The sequence below is a fragment of the Monodelphis domestica genome, chromosome 7 (assembly GCF_027887165.1).
Source record: "Monodelphis domestica isolate mMonDom1 chromosome 7, mMonDom1.pri, whole genome shotgun sequence".
Taxonomy (NCBI): Eukaryota; Metazoa; Chordata; class Mammalia; order Didelphimorphia; family Didelphidae; genus Monodelphis; species Monodelphis domestica.
Window position 1 is genome coordinate 133,977,368 of NC_077233.1, and position 25,924 is coordinate 134,003,291.

Consider the following 25,924-nt stretch of genomic DNA (forward strand, 5'->3'; position numbering starts at 1 on the left):
AAATAAGAATAATATTTTAAGTGAAATTTACAGGTATTGATCACCCTTTTACCAGAAATTGATATAGGTATTATTTTAGTGCAATGAAGGAAAGTGGTTGTGCTGATTAAAAAAAAAAGAATCTATCTAGTACTTAAGAATTGCCTCTTATTAACTCTTTCTTGACCATGAGAAGAGAAAAACTTGTCTAGATCAAGGAGCAACTTAAACATTAAGTGACATTTAATTAAGGTAAAGAAAGGAAGATTTGTAACAAAAAGGGGCTAAGAGGAGGGACCACCAAACGCCACCTTTAGTCATGTGACTGCCTAGTCCACCCCATTCATCTAACATAAATTAATTTTTTTTTTGCTAAATTACAAAGAAGAAATACAAAAGAGTGAAGATCAGTTCTTTAGATAGTTTGAGATAAGACTAGGAAATGTAGTATTCTGTCCCTAAGAGACCATTCTAAGGATGCATCCAAATCTTTTGAAACTTCCCAAACTCCAAAGCAGAGGGATGATAAGTCAAGGCTACTACTTGGAGCTTCTTTTGCCCAGGGCTGAAACTGAAAAGCCTCAGAGAAGGAGGGGGAACAGGTTATAAATACAAAAGGAATTTATCTGACTTTTGGGAGTATTTAAAAGGAAATTTTAAAGTTAGAGAAAGATAGTAATACTACTGTCAATCTTTGAAAATGAACTAATAACAAATGGGCTCTTAAATTTTGAGTGCTACCAACTAATTGCCCTTGGGGACAAAAACATTTTTGGAAATTTTGAAATGTCATTAGTGATTAAAATCCAATTTTCATCAAATAGGATAACTGTAGTAAATCTGAACCTAATACAAACTGTTTTTGCTATATTACATTAAGAAATATATTACCTGTGTGTTCGGAAGCAAGTAAGTTTACCTCTCTTTGCCTCCGTTTCCTAATATGTAAAGGGAATAGGATTAACACCCACTTCCCAAGAATGCTATGAAGATCAAGTAATATTACTTGTGAACTGTGAAATGCTTAATACTTTGCCAGGCCTATGGTAAACACTATATAAATGTTGACTATTATTATTTCTTAAATTCAAAGTAATTGCTTCATCCTGAATAACTCTTTCCTGGGTTTTAGATGTGATTAGTATAAAATGCCAAAAGCAACAAAAAAAAATGATTTTTCTATGTAAGATCATTTGGAAATGCATTTGGCTGAATTGATGTCATCTGGTTGGTAATAAGTTTTGTTTCATGTTTTAAATATGTAATATTATAGATATTATTATTCTGTTTCTAAACAATTTTCCTATATTGTAAAATTTGAGAATTCACTGTATCAAAAATACTATTAGACAAATAACTTCTCCTTTAATCTGGATGCTGTTAAAAATAGATATTTGAAAACTCTTAAATATTTAATGGAGCATATTTTGTTTTAAAATAGATAATAATAATAATAATAATAATAACTTGCTGTTGGGGGGGGTACACAAACTCTTTAAGATATCCTTTTCTGTGAGGTCCCTTAAGGTTCTGTACTCTGGCTGAACTATAACATCTTATTAGCTCTATTGACCACATGTTGTAAAATTTAAAGTACTAACCTAGAACTATGAAAATAGAACACCCTCTCCCATTACTTGTCAAAAGTGCAAAGAGCCAAAAAGCTAAAAAGGATTTTAGGTACCATGACAGCCATTGTTGTACCTGAATTTCATTGGGCTTTTTAATCTGGTATATAATTAGTTCCCCCTTTGGGTCTTAGGTTCTTCATTAATGTTCAATGTAGAATAATGGCAATGATGGATTAGTGTAAGCAAGGAATTTGCTAAGAACAAGGGAGACCTGTAAAGGTTGAAGAATATGCATCTGGAAGGGCAATGGAACATTCAGCTGTCAAGGGAAGAGAATTCCATGGAAGATTCAAAAGAGAGAAATTGTTGGCCAGAGGGAGATTCTGATCACTCTCTTACCTAAGACTATGGGAAGAGCTAGGGAGGAGATTCTCTCTTCTAACACCCTTTTGCCTGGCTGTGCTGAAGGAAAGAGTTTCTGCCCTGTATTGAAGATCACCGTGGATCACCATTTGGAGGGGAACTATATATTCCTTGAAAGACAGTTTGATACCACCATCAAAAGTAGCCATTAGGGAATAGTTGGCAGAGTCTCCTTGGTCCCTCTACCCTCTACTCCCTATCTATCTTTCCCTTTCAAGAAATAAATTAGATGTTTTAGTTTACAGAAGACTGTCTCTAAGTTGTATAATAGGTAGTTCAATACTCTTCTTGATAACTCAAGATTTGTACTTACTCAGAAAGAACATGTAAATATAATCCTCAAATCTTGTTCAAAAATTTCTGCAAGGTAATCTTACTATTTGTGATTGGCCACTTTGCTCTAAGTCTTCAGTAGAATTTTTTTTTCCTATTCATCAAATGGAAAAAATAATTTCTACCCAATCCTCAATATTCTTGGGGAAATAATTAGTATGGAGTTCACTGAGATGAGGGTGGCTGCAGTGGGGAAAGGGCTGCTAAGAAAAAGCAGTCCTTCACCAAGAGAATGGAGACCTGGTCATTTGTAAAAATATATTTCAAAGATTCAACCCAATATATTAAATCACATAATTGTGATTCCTTTACCTAGAGTGTCTGAAGCAAAAGGATACTTTGCAACAAATTATTCAATCACCTTTTGTCAGGGTATATATCAGCTGAAGGATGCTGAGAGTTACCAAAGGGCTAGACACAGGAAACCAGCCTAGTAATGACAGGGTTTTACAAACAAATCTAATTTCACAGAGCAAGAAGATCAAAATACACTCTTTGAAAATTCAAAAAGATATTTTCAATGGGAAAAACTGTATTTTGGCATTGCTTCAAATGATAATCAGCATAAAATGTTTGGAGACATTCTCTTTGACCATATTTGTGATAGGTCTATGCATTCCAGCTATAATAAGTACATAGTAAAACCCATTAAAATAGCATTAATAGTGTATTGTGGCATATAATAAATGAGAAATAGACTTGGAGATGGAAAACACCTGGGTTTGAGCCTTTAGACTCTAGTACTAAACATTTCTGTAAACCTCACTTATTTCCTCACTTTAGAGAATAGGGATAATGCATGAACATACTCAAAAGATTATTGTGAAGAAAGGGTTTTTCTAAGCTATGAAGGAAGGAAGGAAGGAAGGAAGGAAGGAAGGAAGGAAGGAAGGAAGGAAGGAAGGAAGGAAGGAAGGAAGGAAGGAAGGAAGGAAGGAAGGAAGGAAGGAAGGAAGGAAGGGAAAAGAGTAGCCATATTCATGGAGGTAGATATTTATATAGAGCTTGACTATCAATCCAGTTACCTAAGCCTTACTGCTCTTCTGCCTTGGAACCAAAACTTAGTGTCAATTCTAAGACAGAAGGTAAGGGCTTAAAAAAGAAAAAGACACTGGATTTTACTTAACTGCATTAATGGAAAAATGTATTCACTCCATTTAAATTATAGATACATAAAATGTCAAAGTATTTATGATATATATATATATATAGTCTATACTTTACTATACAGCCCAAAAAGACTCTCAAAGTAACAACATACATGGCAGAATTCCAATATAACTGAATCAACTTTATGTTAGTATTTTATTATATTAATCTTACATGAAAGAGTTCCTTATCAGGAAATACTAAATATACAATTCTTCATTATTCCTGAATGGATTAACAATTTGGATCTATTATTTCTGCTGTTGACTTGAGGATAGGGAGATGTAGCCTTTAAAAAAAATCTAAGTTGATGAGTGGATTCCCTATAAGTATGTTTTGGACTTTCATAAAACTCCCTTTTCTCTTCATTAAAATTGTTTCTCTTTGTGACTTCAGAATCTGTCTCTGTCTCACACACACACACACACACACACAAACACATTCTCTCTCTCTCTCTCTCTCTCTCCCTCTCCTCCCCACCCCCACCCCCAGGCTGGAAGAGTCACAGTAGCCTCTCACCTGACCCCACTGCCCTTACTATTGATCAGCCCATATTTGACTTGTTCTATCTCTAGCCAGGACAGGTCCTTAAACAACCTATTGGTCCCTACACCCAGAAGCTCCCCATAATGTGCTGTCAGATTTAATATGGACATTCAATCACATTAGCCCTATTACAACTTAGCACTCCCAAGCTCAAACTATCTCAAGTCTCAGCCTCATCAGTATCAGGGCTTACAGGCTTTAGCTTCCCACACTTCTAGGATAACTTCTCTGAAGTTACTGGGCCATGGGATAGATACTACTTATCCTTCCTCTGAACCCTTTGAAATCTAGTCTCCCAAAAGTCTAGGGTGCACATAAGGCCAGCTATCCACAATCAACCACAAACATTTAAGTGTTTACTACATTTCAGGCCCTGGTCTAAACACTGAGAATACACATACAGTACTTGCCTTCAAGGAGGTTACATTTTAATGTGGAGGACACTTTAAAGGAAGCTGAAAAGAAGGAGAGCAAGAGGAGAGGGGATGGAGAAAACAGAATTCCTTCGTTTCCTGGTGGGAAATGAAGAGATAGATGGTTGGCCTGGATGTTCTTCTTAACAGGAAGTACCATCCAATCAGAGGGAGGGGCCCAAGGACTCTAAAGTGTGAATTCCAGGGCCAAAATGATCTAAGATGAAGAGGTTTCTGGGGAATGAAGAAGTCCAAAGGTGTACCACCTGGTGAGAAATGAAGACTGATGCCAGTTTTCTTCTTCCTCCATCACAATCCTAATTATAAAAGTCACGCCTCCCCTGCTTCTCATCATTTTCACTTTAGCCACCAGTTTTTCATTGGTAAAAATCAGAACCAGAAATAAATTTGCTCCTTCTTGTTCCTCCACCTTTTGAAAAATGAAATTGGCACTAAAGCAGGTCTAAATATATTGGTTTCTCTGTTTTTGGCAAAGGCGTCTTCAGCAGATGTGAGCTCCAGGAAAGCAGGGCCTAGCTCTGACTTTCTTTGTGTCTCCAGTGTTTAGCACAACTGGAATATAACAGACACTTGATAAATCCTTTTAGACTGATTGACTGAATAGTTTGAGGACCCAGATTCTCAGATCTTTATGATCACTCCCTCTTCTGCTCTCATAGCACTTCATGCTCATTTTACACACATAGTTTTTACTGTATTTTTTTTAGCCCTTCCCTTGTCTTAGAATCAATACTGTATATGGATTCCAAGGCAGAAGAGTAGTAAGGGCTAGGCAATGGGGATTAAGTGACTTGTTCAGGGTCACACAGCTAGGAAGTATCTGAAGCCAGATTTGAACCTAGGACCCCCTGCTTCTAGGTCTGACTCTCAATCTACTGAGCCACTAAGCTTAGCTGGCCCTACTCTATTTTTTTTTCAAACCCTTGGCTTCTGGCTTAGAATTAATACCGTGTATTGGTTTCAATGTAGAAGAGTGGTAAGAGCTAAGCAATGGGGCTTATGGGATTTGCCCAAGGTCACACGGCTGGGAAGTGTCTGAGACCAGGACCTCCCATCTCTGGGTCTGGCTCTCTATCCACTGAGCCACTGAGCTACCTCCTTGGTATTTCATTTTTGAGAAGCAGCATGGTCTGGAGAACACGGATCTCTGGCATACAGTGGCTAAGTGACTCCTGAGAAGTTCCTTAACTTCTCAGTGTCCCAGGCAACTCCCTAAGACTCTAAATCCTGGAATAGTAGCCACTGCCCACTGGGGAATTCCCTATCCCTATGAAATCACAAGTCTAGACCAAGATTCACAGTTTACCTACCCCACCCTGAGGGAAGCTCCTAGCCTGGAAGCTGGGGCTCCAGTTTAACTCTCTCTGTGCCTCTCCAGAACTTCTATAGCACAAGCCTTTAATAAATGTCAACAAATGGCCCCAGCTACCAGAACGGCTTGCTAAACAATACCATTTCATCTCATCCCACCATCAGCTCAGTTCCATACGCAATGACTGCACACCTACAAAATGTGCCCCACATCAGCAACACCCCTGGATTGTGGCCTACATCTCTGTGCCCTAATGAAGAAATGAGTGAGCAAGCACAGTCTGGCTTAAGCTGAAACAGATCAAGAAATAATGCTATCAGGGCAGCTGGGTGGTTCAGTGGATTGAGAGCCAGGTCCAGAGATAGGAGGTCCTGGGTTCAAATTTGACCTCAGACATTTCCTAGCTGTGTGATCCTGGGCAAGTCAATTAACCCCCATTGCCTAGCCCTTACCGCTCTTCTGCCTTGGAACCAATACTTAGTAATGATTCTAAAGCAGAAGGTAAAGGTTTCAACATAAGAAAAAAAGAAGAAATCCTGTCCACATACAACATAAAGTCAGACCTGAGAAGAGCTAGAGAAAAGCAAGACCAAGACACTGAGCATCTTATACTTCTCAGAGCCCTAAATGGCACCCTGGCTACAAAGCAAAGTGCCACTTCTTAGATGGGCATTCAAAATCCTTCAGTTTGACCTATTGGTTCAGCCTTACTTTTATCCTAATTCCCCTCCACATACTAACCTCAAGCAAACTAGCCTGCTCATTGTCCCTTCTTTGTGGCTCATATTTTCCCACCTAGGTACTTTTACTTATGCCATTACCTAGGCCTGGAATGCCCTCCCTACCCTCTTTTCCCTCTCTCTATTGAATTCCTAGGCATCCTTTAAAACTCAGCTCAAAGACTGCCATTCCAGAGAGCCTCTCCTGATTTCTCTCAGACCTCTTGCAGTTATTCCTGTGTAGCTCCTATTTTATTGTTATTCTAGTTATTTGCATATGGTTTGTGTCTCTCTAAGTGTATAGATAGGCACAACATCTCATCTGATTTTTGACTCATTCATTCCTAGTAGTGCACTGCACACAGAAAGTATTTAATGACTGTTCACTGAATTGAACCAAAATTAATTCCCCAAACATCACATATACACTCATACTGAGACATCAGTCTGAAAATATTTATTACAATGCCCAGTATGAACAATTGATGGATCTGAGAGGCATGGCAGCCAATGTGGAGATTCAAGAACCTCTTGGGTTTGGGAATGCAAAGACATTCCAGTACTTTAAAGCTATCCAAGCACTCTTCCTATTCTTCCCTGGGAGGTGAGCAGTGCAAGTACAACTATCCCCATTTTCCAGAAGCTTCCACTGAAGCTCTGAAAGATTAAGGGACTTGGCCATAGATATACAACTAAAAAAGCATTTAAGGTCTTGAGTCCAAGGCCAGAGCTCTTCCCTCCCTCCAAATCATCCTGCCTCTCACTATCTCAGAGCTGAACCTATAGCAGACATTCATTCAGTAAATTCTTGCTGAATTTAACAAACAGATCAAATCAAATGTTTGAGGTTACCAATTCCACTGCTCTCCTCCAAATAACTTACGGCTGGCTATACATTCCCTTCACATAATTTCCTCCTGTCATCTGATTCTCACAATAGCCTTGGAATTATTGGTACTTATCATGGTGCCTGGCACATGGTAGACGCTTGATAACTATTGATGGACTAATTGATAGTACATGTATTATTATCCTTATTTTAAGATGAGAAAATCTACTCAAAGGAGTCAAATAATTGCTTCAAGTGACACAAGCAGGCCATAGTTCTAAATCTGATTCAGTTCAGTGCTCTAAGAACTGACCCAGTTCCAGACTGGCAAAAGAAAAATAAAAGTTCTTTTAAAATTAAAAAGCTACTCTTGTGGCTAAGAAGTTTAATTTTGTTTTCCTTTCAGTCTAGACACTCCATGGTACTTAGACTGTAATTGCCCACAGTAAAATTCAGCATGAAGAAAGATTCATCAAATTGTACCTTAGAATTTTACTTTTAGAACCAGTTTTCTAGTTTATGAGTAATATTAAGAAAATAAACTCCCACAAAATAAGTAATAGTCGAGGCTAACTTTCTTAGACCCAGTTGTGTATTAACATTCATTCAGCTCATATGGAAAAAGTATGTTTACAGGTTATATAACTGGTACAAGATAAAACACTCAAATAAAATGTCAGGAACATCACTGTTGATACAATATTAAAGCTTTTAATATATCTACCAATATTGATGTTTCCTTCCCACTTCACCTGAAACATATATACAGATATTAAAGTAAAGATAGTCACAAAAATTAGATAAACTAAGTAATTACAAAGCATGAAACAAATTGGTATATGGGCAAATAAAGATTTTTGTTAAAAAATAAAGACTATACAGCCTTTTGACACATCTGTAAAAATTCTCTACTAGATATTTCAATTTGTTTCTGCTCATCTAGTTGAGCAATTTATTTTTTGAACCTAAGTATATGACTATATTTATACAAGACTTGTATAATGTCCAAAACTGAACATATAATCTCCTTCCTTCAATATATCCTTCCTTTAAAGTTCTGTTTCTATTGAAGATACCACCATTCCTGATAATCTAGATTTTACAGAAACCACAGGATTCCAATTTAGAGCATCTAGCTCAACTCCTTCATCTTACATATGAAGAAACTGAGGTCTAGAGCAATCAAGTGATTAAAAACAAGTAACATAGACTTCCGGTCAAGATGGCGGTGTAGAAGCAGCGAAAGTTCAGACCTCGGAAACCCTTCCCTACCAATCGCAAACAGAGTACTCCTAGGCCACCGAAATTCAAGCTGAACAACAGGATAGACCTGGGGAAACCTCCTCCTGGAACTGGATCAAAAGGTACCATACCCCAAAAGCCAGAACCCTAGATCACTCGGATCTAAGGGGTAGACAGAAAAAAGGTCCCAGGACTCATCCCCCCCAACCCAGAGTGCTGAGCCCAAGGCAGCAGCGGGAACCTCAGGGCTCTGAGGACTCACCTTGAAAGCAACCCGAGCCAGCCTCCGGAGCGCCCAACACAGACGGCAGGGAAGCATAGAGAGAAGGGGGAAGCCTGTGGCCCCCTGGCTGGGTTCTTCCATCTGGGTCTCAGGGGAGGTCCCAGCTTTGGGGCACCAGCTGAGCCTAATTCCATCGGAAGCCCTCAGAGCTACTGAAAGGACAGAGGGCTCAGGGCTGGCAAAGGGGTGGCTTCGAAGAGCCTACCTTGAAAGTAACCCAGGCCAGTTTCTGGGCACTCAACACAGACTGTGGAAGAGAAGGTGGCGGCTTTTTTTTTTCCTTCCTTTTTTTGGCTCCAGGATCATTCGGCCCACACCACCTGAACCTAATCCCATCAGGAGCCATCAGAGTCCAGGCAAGCCACGACCCCTCCCCCCTTAGAGAGCAGGGCCTTCTGAAAGAACCAGCTGAACCTAATCCCATCAGGAGCCCTCAGAGCTACTGAAAGGACAGAAAACTCAGGGCTGGCAAGGGGGTTGCTCCGAAGAGCCTACCTTGAAAGTAACCCGGGCCAGTTTCTGGGCACTCAACACAGACTGTGGAAGAGAAGGTGGCGGCTTTTTTTTTTCCTTCCTTTTTTTGGCTCCAGGATCATTCGGCCCACACCACCTGAACCTAATCTCATCAGGAGCCCTCAGAGTCCAGGCAAGCCACAACCCCTCCCCCCTTAGAGAGCTGGATCTTCTGAAAAAACAGAAACCAAGAGGAGAAGTCAAGATGGCAGCCTAGAAGGAGCATAGACCTGGCAGCCTGGCCAGAGCTTTAGAGATCCTCCATATCTGCTCCAGCCGTCCAGGAAGTTTAAAACTCAGAATAAACCCAGCCCAACTAAGCTGAACTCAATCCCATCAAAAGTCTCCAGAACACAGGGAAGCCCAGGCTCCCCATCCATCCTCACTGACTGCTGGACTTTAAGCCAATCAAAAGCCTCCAGAGGACAGGAAAGCTCAAACCCCAAACAACCCTCCCTCAGAGATTACACCAAGAGATCCTCTGTTAAAGCTCCAAGAGGGGAGACTGATAGAAGTCCCTAAAAAACAAAAAAATGAGAGGAACAAGAGCACAGACAAATACAGGGAGGAAAGAAGGGGTGAATTTGAACAAACAACAGAAATAGAAGAAAGAAACTACAATAGACAGCTACTACTCACCAAATGGAACAGAGGGGCAGAGATCAGCAAACGATAAACCAGAAATCCCAGCGAATTGGATACAGGCTGTGGAAGAACTCAAAACACAGCTAAGAGAGGCTGAAGACAATTGGGAAAAGAACTTAAAAATTAAGATAAGTCATCTGGAAACAGAGGCACTTGAACTAAAACAAGAAAATAGTGTCCTGAAAGCCAAAATCATCCAGCTGGAAAATGAGGCAAAGGAGATGAAAGATGAAGCAAAGGAGATGAAAGACGAGATAAAGAGGATGAAAGACAATCTTCAAAGAAACTCAGACCAGAAGGAAAAAGACGACCAAAAAGCCAAAGATGAAATCCAATCTTTAAGAACCAGAGTAAAACAACTAGAATCAAGTGACCTCACAAGGCAGTAGGACACTATAAAACAAAACAAAAAGAATGAAAAAATTGAGGAAAATGTGAAGCATCTCATTCACAAAACAGACGATTTAGAAAATCGTTCAAGAAGAGACAATTTAAGAATAATTGGACTACCAGAAGACCACGACAAAAGAAAAAGCCTGGACATAATACTAGAGGAAATTATCCAGGAAAACTGTCCCAAAATCCTAGAACAAGAGGGGAAAGTGGAAATTGAAAGAATCCACAGATCACCCCCTGTTTTTAATCCCCAACTGACAACACCAAGAAATGTTATAGCCAAATTCAAAAACAATCAGATAAAAGAACAGGTATTACAAGCTGCCAAGAAGAAACCATTCAGATACCATGGAAACATGGTGAGGATAACACAGGATCTGTCTGCATCCACACTGAAGGACCGAAAGGCATGGAATATGATATTCCAGAAAGCAAGGGAATTAGGCCTACAGCCAAGAATAAAATACCCATCAAAACTGACTATATTCTTACAGGGGAAAGTATGGTCATTTAACACAACAGAGGAATTCCAAGCATTCATAAATAAAAGACCAGACCTGAACAGAAAATTCGAAGTCCAACCACAGAACTCAAGAGAATCATCAAAAGGTAATTAAAAAAGAGGGGAAAACAACAACAACAACAAAGGTTTTTTTTTAAGAGACTCAATAAATTAAAATGATATATATCCCTATAAGAAAAGAGGTCATTGGCAACTCTTAAAAACTGTTGCTATCACCTAAGCAGCTAGAAGAACTACACTCAGAGGGAACAGTGACAAACTGTATAGGATGAAAGGACAAGACATAAATAGGTATATAGAGATATGCATGCATAAATACATATACATGTGTATGTATATATATATATGTATATATATATATATATACATGACTAAAGCTAAAAAAGAAAAGAGGTTATGACTAAAAGAAATGGGAAAAGAAACAAATGGGGGTAAATTTATATGTCACAAAGAAGCTCATGGCGGGAGGGGGGAGAACATCGATACACTGGAAGGGTAAAGAGGTTGGAGATAGGAAATATTCAACTCTTACGTACTTTGAAACTGACCCAAAGAGGGAAGAACAATCCAATCCATTGGGGAAGAGAATAGATTTGCGCCCTATAGGGGAGTAGAAGGGTAAAAAACAGACTGGTGGGGAGGGAAGCAGTACAAGGGAGGGAGAGGGTGGGGGGGGGAATTTTTTAAAAAGACTACAGGGGAAAATAAGGGAGGGAATAAGAAGGGAGGGGGGTAGAAAGGGAAATACAAGGGGGACAGATTTAAAGTAAATCACTGGACTAAAAGGTAGAGCTGAAGAAGAAAGGTTAGAATTAGGGAAGGATATCAAAATGCCAGGGAGTCCACAAGTGACAGTCATAACATTGAACGTGAATGGGATGAACTCACCCATAAAACGTAGACGAATAGAAGAATGGATTAGAATCCAAAACCCTACCATATGTTGTCTCCAAGAAACACACATGAGGCGGGTAGACACCCACAAGGTCAGAATTAAAGGATGGAGTAAGACCTTCTGGGCCTCAACTGATAGAAAGAAGGCAGGAGTGGCAATCATGATATCTGATAAAGCCAAAGCAAAAATAGACCTGATCAAAAGGGATAGGGAAGGTAATTATATTTTGTTAAAAGGGACTTTAGATAATGAGGAAATATCACTAATCAACATATATGCACCAAATAATATAGCACCCAAATTTCTAATGGAGAAACTAGGAGAATTGAAGGAAGAAATAGACAGTAAAACCATATTAGTGGGAGACTTGAACCAACCATTATCAAATTTAGATAAATCAAATCAAAAAATAAATAAGAAAGAGGTAAAAGAAGTGAATGAAATCTTAGAAAAATTAGAATTAATAGACATATGGAGAAAAATAAATAGGGATAAAAAGGAATACACCTTCTTCTCAGCACCACATGGCACATTCACAAAGATTGACCATACATTAGGTCACAGAAACATGGCACACAAATGCAGAAAAGCAGAAATAATAAATGCAGCTTTTTCAGACCACAAGGCAATAAAAATAACGATCAGTAATGGTACATGGAAAACCAAATCAAAAACTAATTGGAAACTAAACAATATGATACTCCAAAATCGTTTAGTTAGAGAAGAAATCATAGAAACAATTAATAATTTCATCGAGGAAAATGACAATGGCGAGACATCCTTTCAAACCTTTTGGGATGCAGCCAAAGCGGTAATCAGAGGTAAATTCATATCCCTGAGTGCATATATTAACAAACTAGAGAGAGCAGAGATCAATCAATTGGAAATGCAAATAAAAAAACTCGAAAGTGACCAAATTAAAAACCCCCAGCAGAAAACCAAACTAGAAATCCTAAAAATTAAGGGAGAAATTAATAAAATTGAAAGGGATAGAACTATTGATTTAATAAATAAGACAAGAAGCTGGTTCTTTGAAAAAACAAACAAAATAGACAAAGTACTGGTCAATCTAATTAAAAAAAGGAAGGAAGAAAAGCAAATCAACAGCATCAAAGATGAAAAGGGGGACATCACCTCTGAGGAAGAGGAAATTAAGGCAATCATTAAAAATTACTTTGCCCAAATATATGGCAATAAATATACCAATTTAAGTGATATGGATGAATATATACAAAAATACAAACTGCCTAGACTAACAGAAGAGGAAATAGAATTCTTAAATAATCCCATATCAGAAAATGAAATCCAACAGGCCATCAAAGAACTTCCTAAGAAAAAATCCCCAGGGCCTGATGGATTCACCAGTGAATTCTATCAAACATTCAGAGAACAGTTAATCCCAATACTATACAAACTATTTGACATAATAAGCAAAGAGGGAGTTCTACCAAACTCCTTTTACGACACAAACATGGTACTGATTCCAAAACCAGGCAGGTCAAAAACAGAGAAAGAAAACTATAGGCCAATCTCCCTAATGAATATAGATGCAAAAATCTTAAACAGGATACTAGCAAAAAGACTTCAGCAAGTGATCAGAAGGGTCATCCACCATGATCAAGTAGGATTTATACCAGGGATGCAGGGCTGGTTCAATATTAGGAAAACCATCCACATAATTGACCACATCAACAAGCAAACCAACAAGAACCACATGATTATCTCAATAGACACAGAAAAAGCCTTTGATAAAATACAACACCCATTCCTATTAAAAACACTAGAAAGCATAGGAATAGAAGGGTCATTCCTAAAAATAATAAACAGTATATATCTAAAACCATCAGCTAATATCATTTGCAATGGGGATAAACTAGATGCATTCCCAATAAGATCAGGAGTGAAACAAGGATGCCCATTATCACCTCTATTATTTGACATTGTACTAGAAACACTAGCAGTAGCAATTAGAGAAGAAAAAGAAATTGAAGGCATCAAAATAGGCAAGGAGGAGACCAAGTTATCACTCTTTGCAGATGACATGATGGTCTACGTAAAGAATCCTAGAGATTCAGCCAAAAAGCTAATTGAAATAATAAACAAATTTAGCAAAGTTGCAGGATACAAAATAAACCCACATAAGTCATCAGCTTTTCTATATATCTCCAACACAGCTCAGCAGCAAGAACTAGAAAGAGAAATCCCATTCAAAATCACCTTAGACAAAATAAAATACCTAGGAATATACCTCCCAAGACAAACACAGGAACTATATGAACACAACTACAAAACACTCGCCACACAACTAAAACTAGACTTGAGCAATTGGAAAAACATTAACTGCTCATGGGTAGGACAAGCCAATATAATAAAAATGACCATCCTACCCAAACTTATTTATCTATTTAGTGCCATACCCATGGAACTCCCAAAAAATTTCTTTACTGATTTGGAAAAAACCATAACAAAGTTCATTTGGAATAACAAAAGATCAAGGATATCCAGGGAAATAATGAAAAAAAAAACACTAATGAGGGGGGCCAGCAGTCCCAGACCTCAAACTATATTACAAAGCAGCAGTCATAAAAACAATTTGGTACTGGCTAAGAGACAGAAAGGAGGATCAGTGGAATAGACTGGGGGCAAGTGACCTCAGCCAGATAGTATACGATAAACCCAAAGATCCCAGGTCTTGGGACAAAAATCCACTATTCGATAAGAACTGCTGGGAAAATTGGAAGACAGTGTGGGAGAGATTAGGAATTGATCAACACCTGTCACCCTACACCAAGATAAATTCAAAATGGGTGAAAGACTTAAACATAAAGAAGGAAACCATAAGTAAATTGGGTAAACACAGAATAGTATACATGTCAGACCTTTGGGAAGGGAAAGACTTTAAAACCAAGCAAGACATAGAAAGAATCACAAAATGTAAAATAAATAATTTCGACTACATCAAATTAAAAGGCTTTTGTACAAACAAAACCAATGTAACTAAAATCAGAAGGAAAACAACAAATTGGGAAAAAATCTTCATAAAAACCTCTGACAAAGGTTTAATTACTCAAATTTATAAAGAGCTAAATCAATTGTACAAAAAATCAAGCCATTCCCCAATTGATAAATGGGCAAGGGACATGGATAGGCAGTTTTCAGATAAAGAAATCAAAACTATTAATAAGCACATGAAGAAGTGTTCTAAATCTCTTATAATCAGAGAGATGCAAATCAAAACAACTCTGAGGTATCACCTCACACCTAGCAGATTGGCTAACATGACAGTTATGGAAAGTAATGAATGCTGGAGGGGATGTGGCAAAGTAGGGACATTAATTCATTGCTGGTGGAGTTGTGAACTGATCCAGCCATTCTGGAGGGCAATTTGGAACTATGCACAAAGGGCGATAAAAGAATGTCTACCCTTTGATCCAGCCATAGCACTGCTGGGTCTGTACCCCAAAGAGATAAGGGACAAAAAGACTTGTACAAAAATATTCATAGCTGCGCTCTTTGTGGTGGCCAAAAATTGGAAAACGAGGGGATGCCCATCAATTGGGGAATGGCTGAACAAATTGTGGTATATGTTGGTGATGGAATATTATTGTGCAAAAAGGAATAATAAAGTGGAGGAATTCCATGGAGACTGGAACGACCTCCAGGAAGTGATGCAGAGCGAGAGGAGCAGAACCAGGAGAACATTGTACACAGAGACAAACACACTGTGGTATCATCGAACATAATGGACTTCTCCATTAGTGGCAGTGTAATGCCCCTGCACAATCTGCAGGGATCAAGGAGAAAAAAACACTATCCATAAGCAGAGGACAAACTGAGGGAGTAGAATCACCGAGGAAAAGCAACTGCCTGACTACAATGGCTGAGGGGACATGACAGAGGAAAGACTTTGAGTGAACACTCTGATGCAAATACTAACAACATGGCAATGGGTTCGAGTCAAGAACACATATGATACCAGTGAAATCACGCGTCGGCCACGGGGGGTGGGAGGGAGGAAAAGAAAATGATCTTTGTCTTTAATGAAAAATGCATGGAAATGATCAAATAAAATACTATAAAATTAAAAAAAAAAACAAGTAACATAGACAGATGAATCCAAGTTTTCTCAGACCAAATCTAGTATTATTTCCTCTTGACCACTGCTGCTTCCCTTGAGTCCATTCCCTCTCCTTCATACCCTAAATCCATTCAGTTGCCACGTTCTGTTGATTCTTCTTCCACATCTCTGGCATCTGTCCCTTTTATTCTGTTTGTAAGGGATTCTGTTTCAGGCTTTCCTGCCTAGATTATTGCAGTAACTTCCTAACTGATTCCTGTACTTCCAATATCTCCCCTCTCTTAGCAATCCTTCCCCAAAAAACATGAAATAATCTTCCTAAAACATAGTCCTAACCATTTTATCCCCCAGCTTAAAAAGTCTCAATAGCTCCCTACTGAGAATCAAAACTGTATAATCGTTCTGTATTTGTTCAGCAAATAGGAAGGAAGGAAGGAAGGAAGGAAGGAAGGAAGGAAGGAAGGGAGGGAGGGAGGGAGGGAGGGAGGGAGGGAGGGAGGGAGGGAGGGAGGGAGGGAGGGAGGGAGGGAGGGAGGGAGGGAGGGAGGGAGGGAGGAAGGAAGGAAGGAAGGAAGGGAGGAAGGAAGGAAGGAAGGAAGGAAGGAAGGAAGGAAGGAAGGAAGGAAGGAAGGAAGGAAGGAAGGAAGGAAGGAAGGAAGGAAGGAAGGAAGGAAGGAAGGAAGGAAGGAAGGAAGGAAGGAAGGAAGGAGGGAGGGAGGTAGGTAGAAATAGGCATTCAAACCAAAGACGTAAGCTAGCACAGATCAGCCATATCCTAGTGTTGTAAAAGAACTGGCAATAGTAAATTAAAAGCAGATAAATGACAGGAATACTTAAGATAACATAATTTTTAAAAATTAGAAGAGAACTATACTAGATAGCTAGGCATAGCTATAGCCAGAAGAGGAATCCTTTTATTTTTAATTTTTATCAATAGTTTGTTTTTACATCACCCACAATTTCCAATATATCACTTCCTGACCATGTCCTCATTTCACCCCATCCCAACCATCCTTAACAATGAAGAGAAAAACAGGGGAAAAAAACTGTCATAACAAAAAATTAGATATATACATACATATATACATATATATATGTATCAACAAAATCCAACATCATACATTATGTTCCATACACATAAAAAGGAGAGAATTTTTAACCAAATGATTGAGGCAATCACAAAGATAAAGCAGAACCAGAAATAATACTGTATTTGCCTATAACAAAGTAAATGGGGGGAAAAGCACATATAACTGAATACTATATAAATATAATGACTAGGCTTGCTCTCAAAGAAAAGATAAGAAATTGTATCTCCTTCCTTTCTTTACAGCGGCAGAAAAGAGAAATAGGTGCTACATATTATGCCTATTGTCAGATTAAACTGTTGTGCTGGTTAGTTTTGCTAAACAGCTTTTATTTCTCCTTTTTATTTTTTGTAATAGGATATGTATCTCTAAATTTTAAATTATGAAAATTTTAACAAGACAGAAAACCTGCAGATGAGATTTGTAAGTCACTGTCAATTCTCTTTGAAAGCCTGGAGAATAGGAGACACCATGGAAATGGAGGGCAATGTCTCAACCACAAAATAAAGAAAAAGATATGATCTACAAATTATAGGCCAGTGGGTTTGATTTTGATTCCTGGCAAAATACTAAAATACCTTAAAGACACAGGGAATGATTACCTAGAAAATAAAATCTTGGGCCACATAAAGTCATCATAACTTTATCAAGAATCAGCTGTGCCAACCTAATATCACTTTCTTTTTGGAAAGTTAATAAACTGGTAGAATAGAGGAATACTGTAGATATATTTTGCTAGAGTCTAACAAAGAAAATGACAAGTCTCTCATGCCATTCTTATGGAAAAGATGGAACACTGGATAACAGTATACAGTTAGGAGTATTTGGAACTGGTTGAATAATCAAAAGAGCAATCATTATGTTGTCAACTTGGCTGAAGTCTCTTGCAGTGTCCCAGCATCTGTGCTTGACCTGTCCTATTTAACATTTCAATCAGTGATCTGGATAAAAACACAAATGATATGCTTCTCAAATTAATAGATGAAATAAACCTAGAGGGGATGATTAGCACATACAATGACAATTTCAAGATAAAGCAACATCTTGACATGCTCAAAAGCCAAATCAAATGTAACAAGATGAAACTTAATAGAACTATAAAATCTTAAAGTAGGTTTCAATGATTTTCAAAGGTCAGGAGGCATTTCTAGAAAACAACTCATCGGGAAAAGATCTAGGAGTTTTGACAGCTTTAAAACTCTTCTCCAAGTCTACTATATGATATGACAACCATAAAAATACATGGAATCTTAGGCTGCATTAAGGCAGGCCTAATGTCCCAGAATAGGAATTATATTATAGTTCTACCAGACTCTTCCCTAATCAGACCACATCTTGGGATTGGGGCAATTCAAAGTACCACATTTTGGGAAAGACATTGATAAATTAGTGGGCTAGGGAAAAGCTTCAAGATCAGGTCACATAAGGGTCAACTGAAGGATGTTGGAACTAGAAAAAAGATGGTGGAGGTGGAGAACCATCAGTTAGAGAACAGCCAAATAAACTATAGTATCTAAATAAAAACAAATAGTATAATACCACAAAAAAGACAAACATAAAGGTTTTAGAGAAAACTCGAAAAACCTGCATGAAGTAAAGAAGAGTAAAATGGACAAAATTGAGCCAACTTGTGCAATATCTACACTAACTGAAAGGAAAACAATTTTGAAAGGCTTCCAATCTCTGATCAATGCAGTCACCAGTCAAGCCTTCAGAGGTCTTAAGAATGAAGCAAAATTCCCATCTCTTCACAGAGAAGGGAAGGAACATGACATATGTTTTCAAATATAGTCAATATGATTTGTTTTTGTTGACCACAGTTATTTGTCATAAGGAGGCTTCTATTTGTTTTATTGTGATGAATGGAGCAGTATGACAAGATAGTGATGGAGATGCAAAATAAAAAAGAAAAAGAGAATCAATAAAATATTTTTAAAACAAAAGGAAGTTCAGAAGGAGCCACAAATAAATAGGGAAATTTTATTACTACAATATCAAATTTAAGATATACTTTAAAAAACTATAATGGAAGTTTATGATTTCACATATGATTCCCTTTTTGTTCTTTGCATATTGAAATGTCTGTGTTTGTAATGTCTATTATAAATTCATAACAAAAAAGAAAAAATGCTTAAAAGATGAACAATGGGTAGAGTCGCTGTCTTCAAACATCTGAAGGACTATCATGTAGAAGATTAGATTTGTTCTTCATGGTCCCATAAAGTGAAAGGAGTGCTGAGTGGAAGTTGCAGTAAGCAATATAGCCTTAATATTTAAAAAAACAAGCAAACCCTTCCTTAACTGTTGGGACTATCTAAAAACAAAATAATCTAGCTAAGGTAGTAGTGAATCTCCTTACCTAGACATCTTTAAGCAAAAGCTGAATGGCAATTTATTAGGTATGCTGTAAGGAGAATTATAATTTAGGTGTGAGTTGGAATAAATGGCATCTAGCAGTTCTTCTAACTGAGAATCCACAAATAAGGGGAAAAGTAGTAGTCCATTCTTCCTTATCATAGAGAGCACAAAGACAGCAGGAGATAGGAAAAAGAAGACAGGGTTGTATTGGATGTTAGAAATCCTTGAATGTGAAGCTAAGAAGTACAGACTTAATTTGATAAGCAAATGGAAACCATCCGAATGGTCTGGCATAGGGAAAGAGACATGATCAATGCCATAAGAATTTTCTGGCATTAGATTAAGTTCCATCTCTGCACCACCCTGCCTAAATGCCAGCTATCATATTAATCTTCTTCCCATCAGAATCTTGACTCTAACCTTGGAAAGTCCCACTCTTATGTGCCAGTTTTTGACTCATCTCGTCCTGACCTAGGCCTGCCCAGCCTCTCCTTTGCCATCTCTGCATTATGCAGCCAAAAATACAATCCTACCATCACCACCTTCTAGCTCTCCTTCATGAACTGTCTTCTCCCATGAGAACGCACGTTTCTTGAAAGCAGAGACTGTCATAATTGCTTGCATTTTTAACCCTAGTGCTTAGTGTGGTTCCTGGAATACAACAAATATTTAATAATTTCTCTATCTATTACTGTGAAGAATGAAGAAGAAGCAAAAAAACAGAAATACCTGTTGGCAGGCTACTGCAATAGCCAAGCAAAAATAATTCACATGACATGTCAGGAAGACTGAGAGTATATTTCCAAAGTGAAAAGACAAAAGAGAAAAGAGAGCCAAATTTAATACCACATAGTAGGTGGCATTTTTAAAAAGCTGTCCAAACACCCTAGGAAAGGCTGTCATTTCTGTAAGAATAAGTTACTGTTTCAATTTCTCTTCTTTGTTCCAAATTTCTTTCAGAAACAGAACAGTTTTTCCAGTCTGTAAAAAGGGATTTTCCTGGGCACATCTTCAAACAGCAAAAAACTGACGAAACTGGTTTTGTTCAGTATTAGCTTTGCTTTAAATAGCATTCCTCCAATTTCTCAAATCCTTAATGCTAAGAACTGAGTACAGAGAACAGGCTTTTTTTGAAACAAAAGAGGAAAAAACATATTTGCAAAGTCTGCTCTCTACCATTCTAACATCTTTCTAATGCTCCAATATGCCAAGAAAAAAATATGAATAAGCCAACCCAAGGATAGGTTCTAGAGGACTTTCCTGAATTAGATCATAACTTCAAAGGTCAAATGAAAGCAAAAATACTTTTAGACTTAGCAGTGTCATCAAATGGTTTCTTCCTGGTTGCTCTTAAACTTCCCCACCAACACTGAAGCTCACATCCTACAATTTCAATTTGGAGTTCAACAGGAAGTATTACCAAAAGAAGTACCCAGGATTGAAAGGATGTCAGGATTAAAATGTACTTTAAAGAAAATATTCTACTAAACTATAGATTCCTTGAGTCTATCAGTCAGACAATAAGTACATACTAAGTGCCTACTATGTGCCAGTGCTAAACATTAGAGATATAAAGAAACACAAAATATTGTCCTTGCTCTCAAGGAGTTCATAGTCGAATGAGGGACACAATATGTAAACAACTACAGACAAACAAGATAGATGCAGGATAAGCTAAAAGTAATAAATGAAGGGAAGGCATGAGAATTAAAGATGATCCTAAAAAGCTTCCTGTATTATAGTGGGAACTTGAAGGAATCTGGAAGGCAGAAATGAGGAAGAACATCCAGTGAAAACGTCCAGAGCTGGGGCAGCTAGGTGTCTCAATGGATAGAGCACAACAGCTGGAGATGGGAGGTCACAGCCTCAAATCTGACCTCAGACACTTCCTAGCTATGTGACCCTGGACAAGTCACTTGACCCCCTTTGCCTTGCCCTTGCCACTCTTCTGCCTTGGAACAAACATTCAGTATTAACTCTAAGACAGGAGGTAAGAGTTTTAACAAAAAAGGAAAAATCCAAAGTCAATAAATGAATGATTTGTCCAAAGAACAACAAGAAAGTCAGTGAACACAGATCACAGAGTGGGGTTGGGGGGAGGGGGAAGGATACAAGGTGTAAAAAAGAACTAAAAAGGGGAGGGGAGAAGTTATGAAGGGTTTTGGATGCCAAACAGAAGATTTTATATTTGATCCTAGGGGTGATAGGAAGCCACTGGAGTTTACTGAGAAGAGAGTAACATGGTCAGTAACATGGACATAGTCAGACCAAAGTAATCAGAAAGATTATTTTGACAGATGAATGGAGCAATGGACTGGAGTATGGAGTCCAACAGCTATTCCAATAGTCCAGTTGTGAGGCAATGAAGGCTGGCACCTGGCTGGTGAGTCAGGGGAGAAAAGGATATTATAAAGTTTTCTAACAGGCCTTGGCAATAGATAGGAATGATTGGGGGAGAGGAGGTTGGTGTGTAGATGAGTAGTCCAGGATAACACTTAGATTTGGAGCCTGGATAACTGGGAGGCTGATGATACCCATGACAGCAATAGGAATTTTAGGAAGAGGAGAGGGTTTGGGAGGAAAGATAATGAGTTTAGTTCTGGCCATGTTATGTTTAAGATGTCTTTGAGGCATCTGGTTTGAGATGCTCAATAGGAAGACATAGGGCCGGAGGTCACCAGAGGTTAGACTGGTAAGTAGATATGAGAATCATCTGCGTGTGATAACTGGATGCACAGGAGCTCATGAGATACCCAAGTGAAATCATATAGACAGAAAAAAGAAGCGGGCCCAGGGCAGAGCCCTGTTAGCAGATATGACTTGTATGAAAAATCCAGGGAAGGATGCTGAGAAGGAATGGTTAGACAGGAGAACCCTCAGGACAGAGCAATTCACAAAAAGCTAAACAGGAGAGACCTTCAAAGAAAAGAAGGTGAACCACAGCATCAGAAGCTGCAGAGAGATTAGGAAGAACAAGGACAAAGAGAAGGCCATTAGATTAGGCAATTAGGAGATCACTAGAAATTTCAGGGAGCAGTTCTGGTGGAATGATGAGGTCAGAAGTCAGACTCTAAGGAGTTAAAAAGACAATGAAGGCATAAAGGCAGGGGCTATGTTTTCTTTCCATTATCCCCATCAGAGCCAGGCACAAGGTCTGCACATAATATGTAATCGAGATACATTCCCTTGAAAAGTCACTTTTTATTCATCTTTTACACCTAAATGTGTTCGTCTTCCACACTTCCTTATATCTATCAATGGCATAACCAGTCTCCCAGGATCTCAGGCTCAGAAGCTTGGAATGCTCTTTGTCTCTTCCATGTCTCAAAAATCCCATCAGTCATCAAATCCTCCCTCCACAAAATCTTTCTTTTACCTGTTCCCTCCTTTCCTTTCTGCTTTACAGTATCCTTTTTCATTGCTTTACTACATCATACCTAAATTTCTTTAATAGCCCTTACTAGGCCACTCTAACTTAGATCTCTACATTTCCAATTCCTCCTACAAATTTTATGTCCATACTGATCTTCCCTGTATATATTTATTGTGCCACTTCTCTGCTCAAGAACCATCATTGATTTCCCTTTGCCCAAAACTTAAGTAGTCACTAATTCCCATCCTACCACTGCTTCCAATATTTCCAAGGAATCATACTTACCTTTATGCTGCTCACAGAAAAGTCTATGTACCCGCCTTGCCTCAGGTGCATCTATTATTCCATTAGACATCAGTACCTGGAGGAACTGACGATGGCTATCGGTCATGAAGTTGGCCATGTTGATCCTGTACTCTGCTTGAGAGTGCAAAAGAGATGGGTAAGAATTAGTCTTCTGAGGGCAAATACAAAACACTTTTCCAAAGTTGTTTAGAAAATAAAATGCAATGCTTTAATCAAGTTCTTCATGCCATAAAGGACCTCAGCACCTTCTCATTTTGCACTTATCTCCCCAAATAATTCAACAATTGTCTTTCAGCATAGTATAACTCTAAAATTGCAGAGAGGGTCAGTTTTAAGTTGCTTAAAATTTGTCTTACTTCTAATAAGCCTCAGTTTAACCTTTCTAACCCAAAAGGTCCACCAAACTACCAACTCCTCTAAGAAACCTTCCATGCTTGCCCAAGACAAAGATCACTTGTTTCTGAATATAGTACATTATTCCTTGTATTATAACAGTAAATGCCTATTCTCCCTACTAAAATATAAGCTCCAAGAGATCAGGGGCTCTTATTCTTTGTTTACAATCCCACAATACCTAGCATATTGCAAAATACAAAGTCTAGTTCCATTATATGTAATTTCATTCATGTTCCTATTCCCTCCACCAGCACAGACTGCAATACCTCCATGCCTTAGCAGACAATCTTCATAAGTTGCTATGGCCAAAAAATATTCATTAACACATAGCAATCCAATCTGATGATAAGCTTCTCCAAACTTGGGCTTAGATGGCAGTCTGGGTTTATAATTTTTGAGAACCTAAATTCATTCACTTCCATGCTATGATGAAACAATAGAGTAAGGATAGTATGGTCAAGGTGGTGGTAGGAAAAATGGATTTGAAATCAAGAGGCCCTTGGTTCAAATCCTGCCTTCAGAAATTTACAACCTAGGGAACCATCAAAGTCACTGATTGTCTCTTAAGCTCCATGTTGCTCATGCAGAAAATGAGAAGCTGGACCAGCTGACCTTGAAGATCCCTTGTCATTTCCCTTTGGCAATCTGGTGAAGGCTGTACTAGACAACTGGGCCTCAATGAGGAGGTTGGTCTAGATAAGAGATTCTTAACTTTTTTATATCATGAACCCCTTTGGCAGTCTGGTGAACCCTTCTGAGAATGTTTGAAATATATGAAGAAATTATAAATTTCAGTTATATGTTGGAGAAAATAAAGTTGATTTTTTTCCTCTATCCATGTTCAAAGACTCCCTGAAATCTATTCATAGTCCAGTAGTGGTCCATTGACTCCCAGTTAAGAATCCTTGATCTAGACCTATGATAAGAAATAGATCTTCTAGAAATAGCTTCTTATGGAAGTGTTTTACATCTGGACTCTCCAGGTTTTAGATTCAAATTGTGATCATCACAGAGCCAGTTTCAATCCAAGTAAGAAAAGGCAGCCTACTCTAGTGGAAATAGCATCATAAGACCTGGGATCTAGTTCAGATTCTGATGCTGACTAAGCTACATGATTATAGGTAGGTAGTTTGGCTTCTCTGATTCAGATTCTTGCTTACAACTACCACTAACTCTCCTCATTTTTTATATAACTATAGAAATGCTATCCTAACAGAATTGTTTTTGTTATTATTATATTGAGTTACCATTGAACTTGAAGTCTGAAAGGACTAAATTATAGATTTTCGATCTAGAAGAAACTTTAGAGATCATCTAAGCCAATATATCATTTTATAAATGAGGAAACTGAGGCTCAGCATCTATACCATGACATAGTTTATCAAAACATATAACTACATATGTATGCATGTACTATATAATATATAATTATTGTAATGGGCAGATTATTTAGTCCACCAAAATATATGCCAGGAACTGCACATGGACGGCTAAATGACTACTCTTCAGATATGTTGTAAAGGGGATTCTTTTTCAGTTATGGACTAAACTGAAATCTACTGGATTATGAATAGCTAATGAGATTAGTCTCAACTTTGAAATTTTCTGATTCTATGGGGCTGGATGGCATTTGTAAAATTATATCACACTTTCAATGTCCAAGCTTCTTCCCTGTTTCCTTGTTTCAATGGTACAAGCTGCTCTCTGACCAAACCAAAACAAAATAATGCAAAAACATTTTATGACAAAATTCCTTCAATTCAAGTCATCAAACATCACTTTCTTAAAAAACAAAACTGTAGGCACCCACAGGGCAGTGAAGATACATATAATGAATATAAGCTGCAGCATACTGCCAAGGATGCCCATTATCACCACTATTATTTAATATTATGTTAGATATACTAACTTTAATTTAGCAATAAGGAAAGAAAAAGAAATTGAAGGAATTAAAGGAAGCATTGAGGAAACTAACCTATCACTCTTTGCAGATGATATGATGGTATATACTTAAGAGAATCCTAGAGAATCAACTAAAAAACTAGTTGAAATTATAACTTTAGTAAAGTCCTTGCAGAATACAAAATAAATCCACATAAATCATCAGCATTTCTATATATTACCAACAAAGTCCAGCAGCAAGATTTGGAAAGAAATTCCATTTAAAATCACTCTAAACAATATAAAATACCTGGGAATTTACTTGTCAAGACAAACACAGGAATTATATGAACATAATTACAAAACACTTTTCACACAAATAAAGTCAGATCTAAACAATTGGAAAAATATTAATTGCTCATGGGTAGGCCAAGCTAATAAAATAAAAATGACAATTCTACCTAAAGTAATTTATTTATTCAGTGCCATACCAATAAAACTACCAAATAATTATTTTATAGAACTAGAAAAAATAACAACAAAATTCACCTGGAAGGATAAAAGGTCAAGAATATCAAGGGAACTAATGAAAAAGCATGTGAAGGAAGGAGGCCTAGCAGTACCAGATTTCAAACAGTACTATAAAGCAACA

General features: G+C 37.9%; 1 protein-coding gene across 2 annotated transcripts in view; it reads right to left on the reverse strand.

Annotated features, from left to right (window-relative positions):
• Positions 1 to 25,924, reverse strand: part of NSMCE1 (NSE1 homolog, SMC5-SMC6 complex component) — a 65,805-nt gene that overhangs the window by 34,444 nt on the left and 5,437 nt on the right. The window contains exon 2 of one of the 2 annotated variants that reach the window (XM_001370097.4): positions 22,975 to 23,106. In XM_001370097.4, the coding sequence (XP_001370134.1) occupies positions 22,975 to 23,092 (118 nt within the window). In that variant the 5' untranslated portion in view covers positions 23,093 to 23,106. Of the gene's footprint in view, positions 1 to 22,974; positions 23,110 to 25,924 lie in introns of both variants that reach the window. The other variant, XM_007499487.3, reaches the window with a different exon arrangement.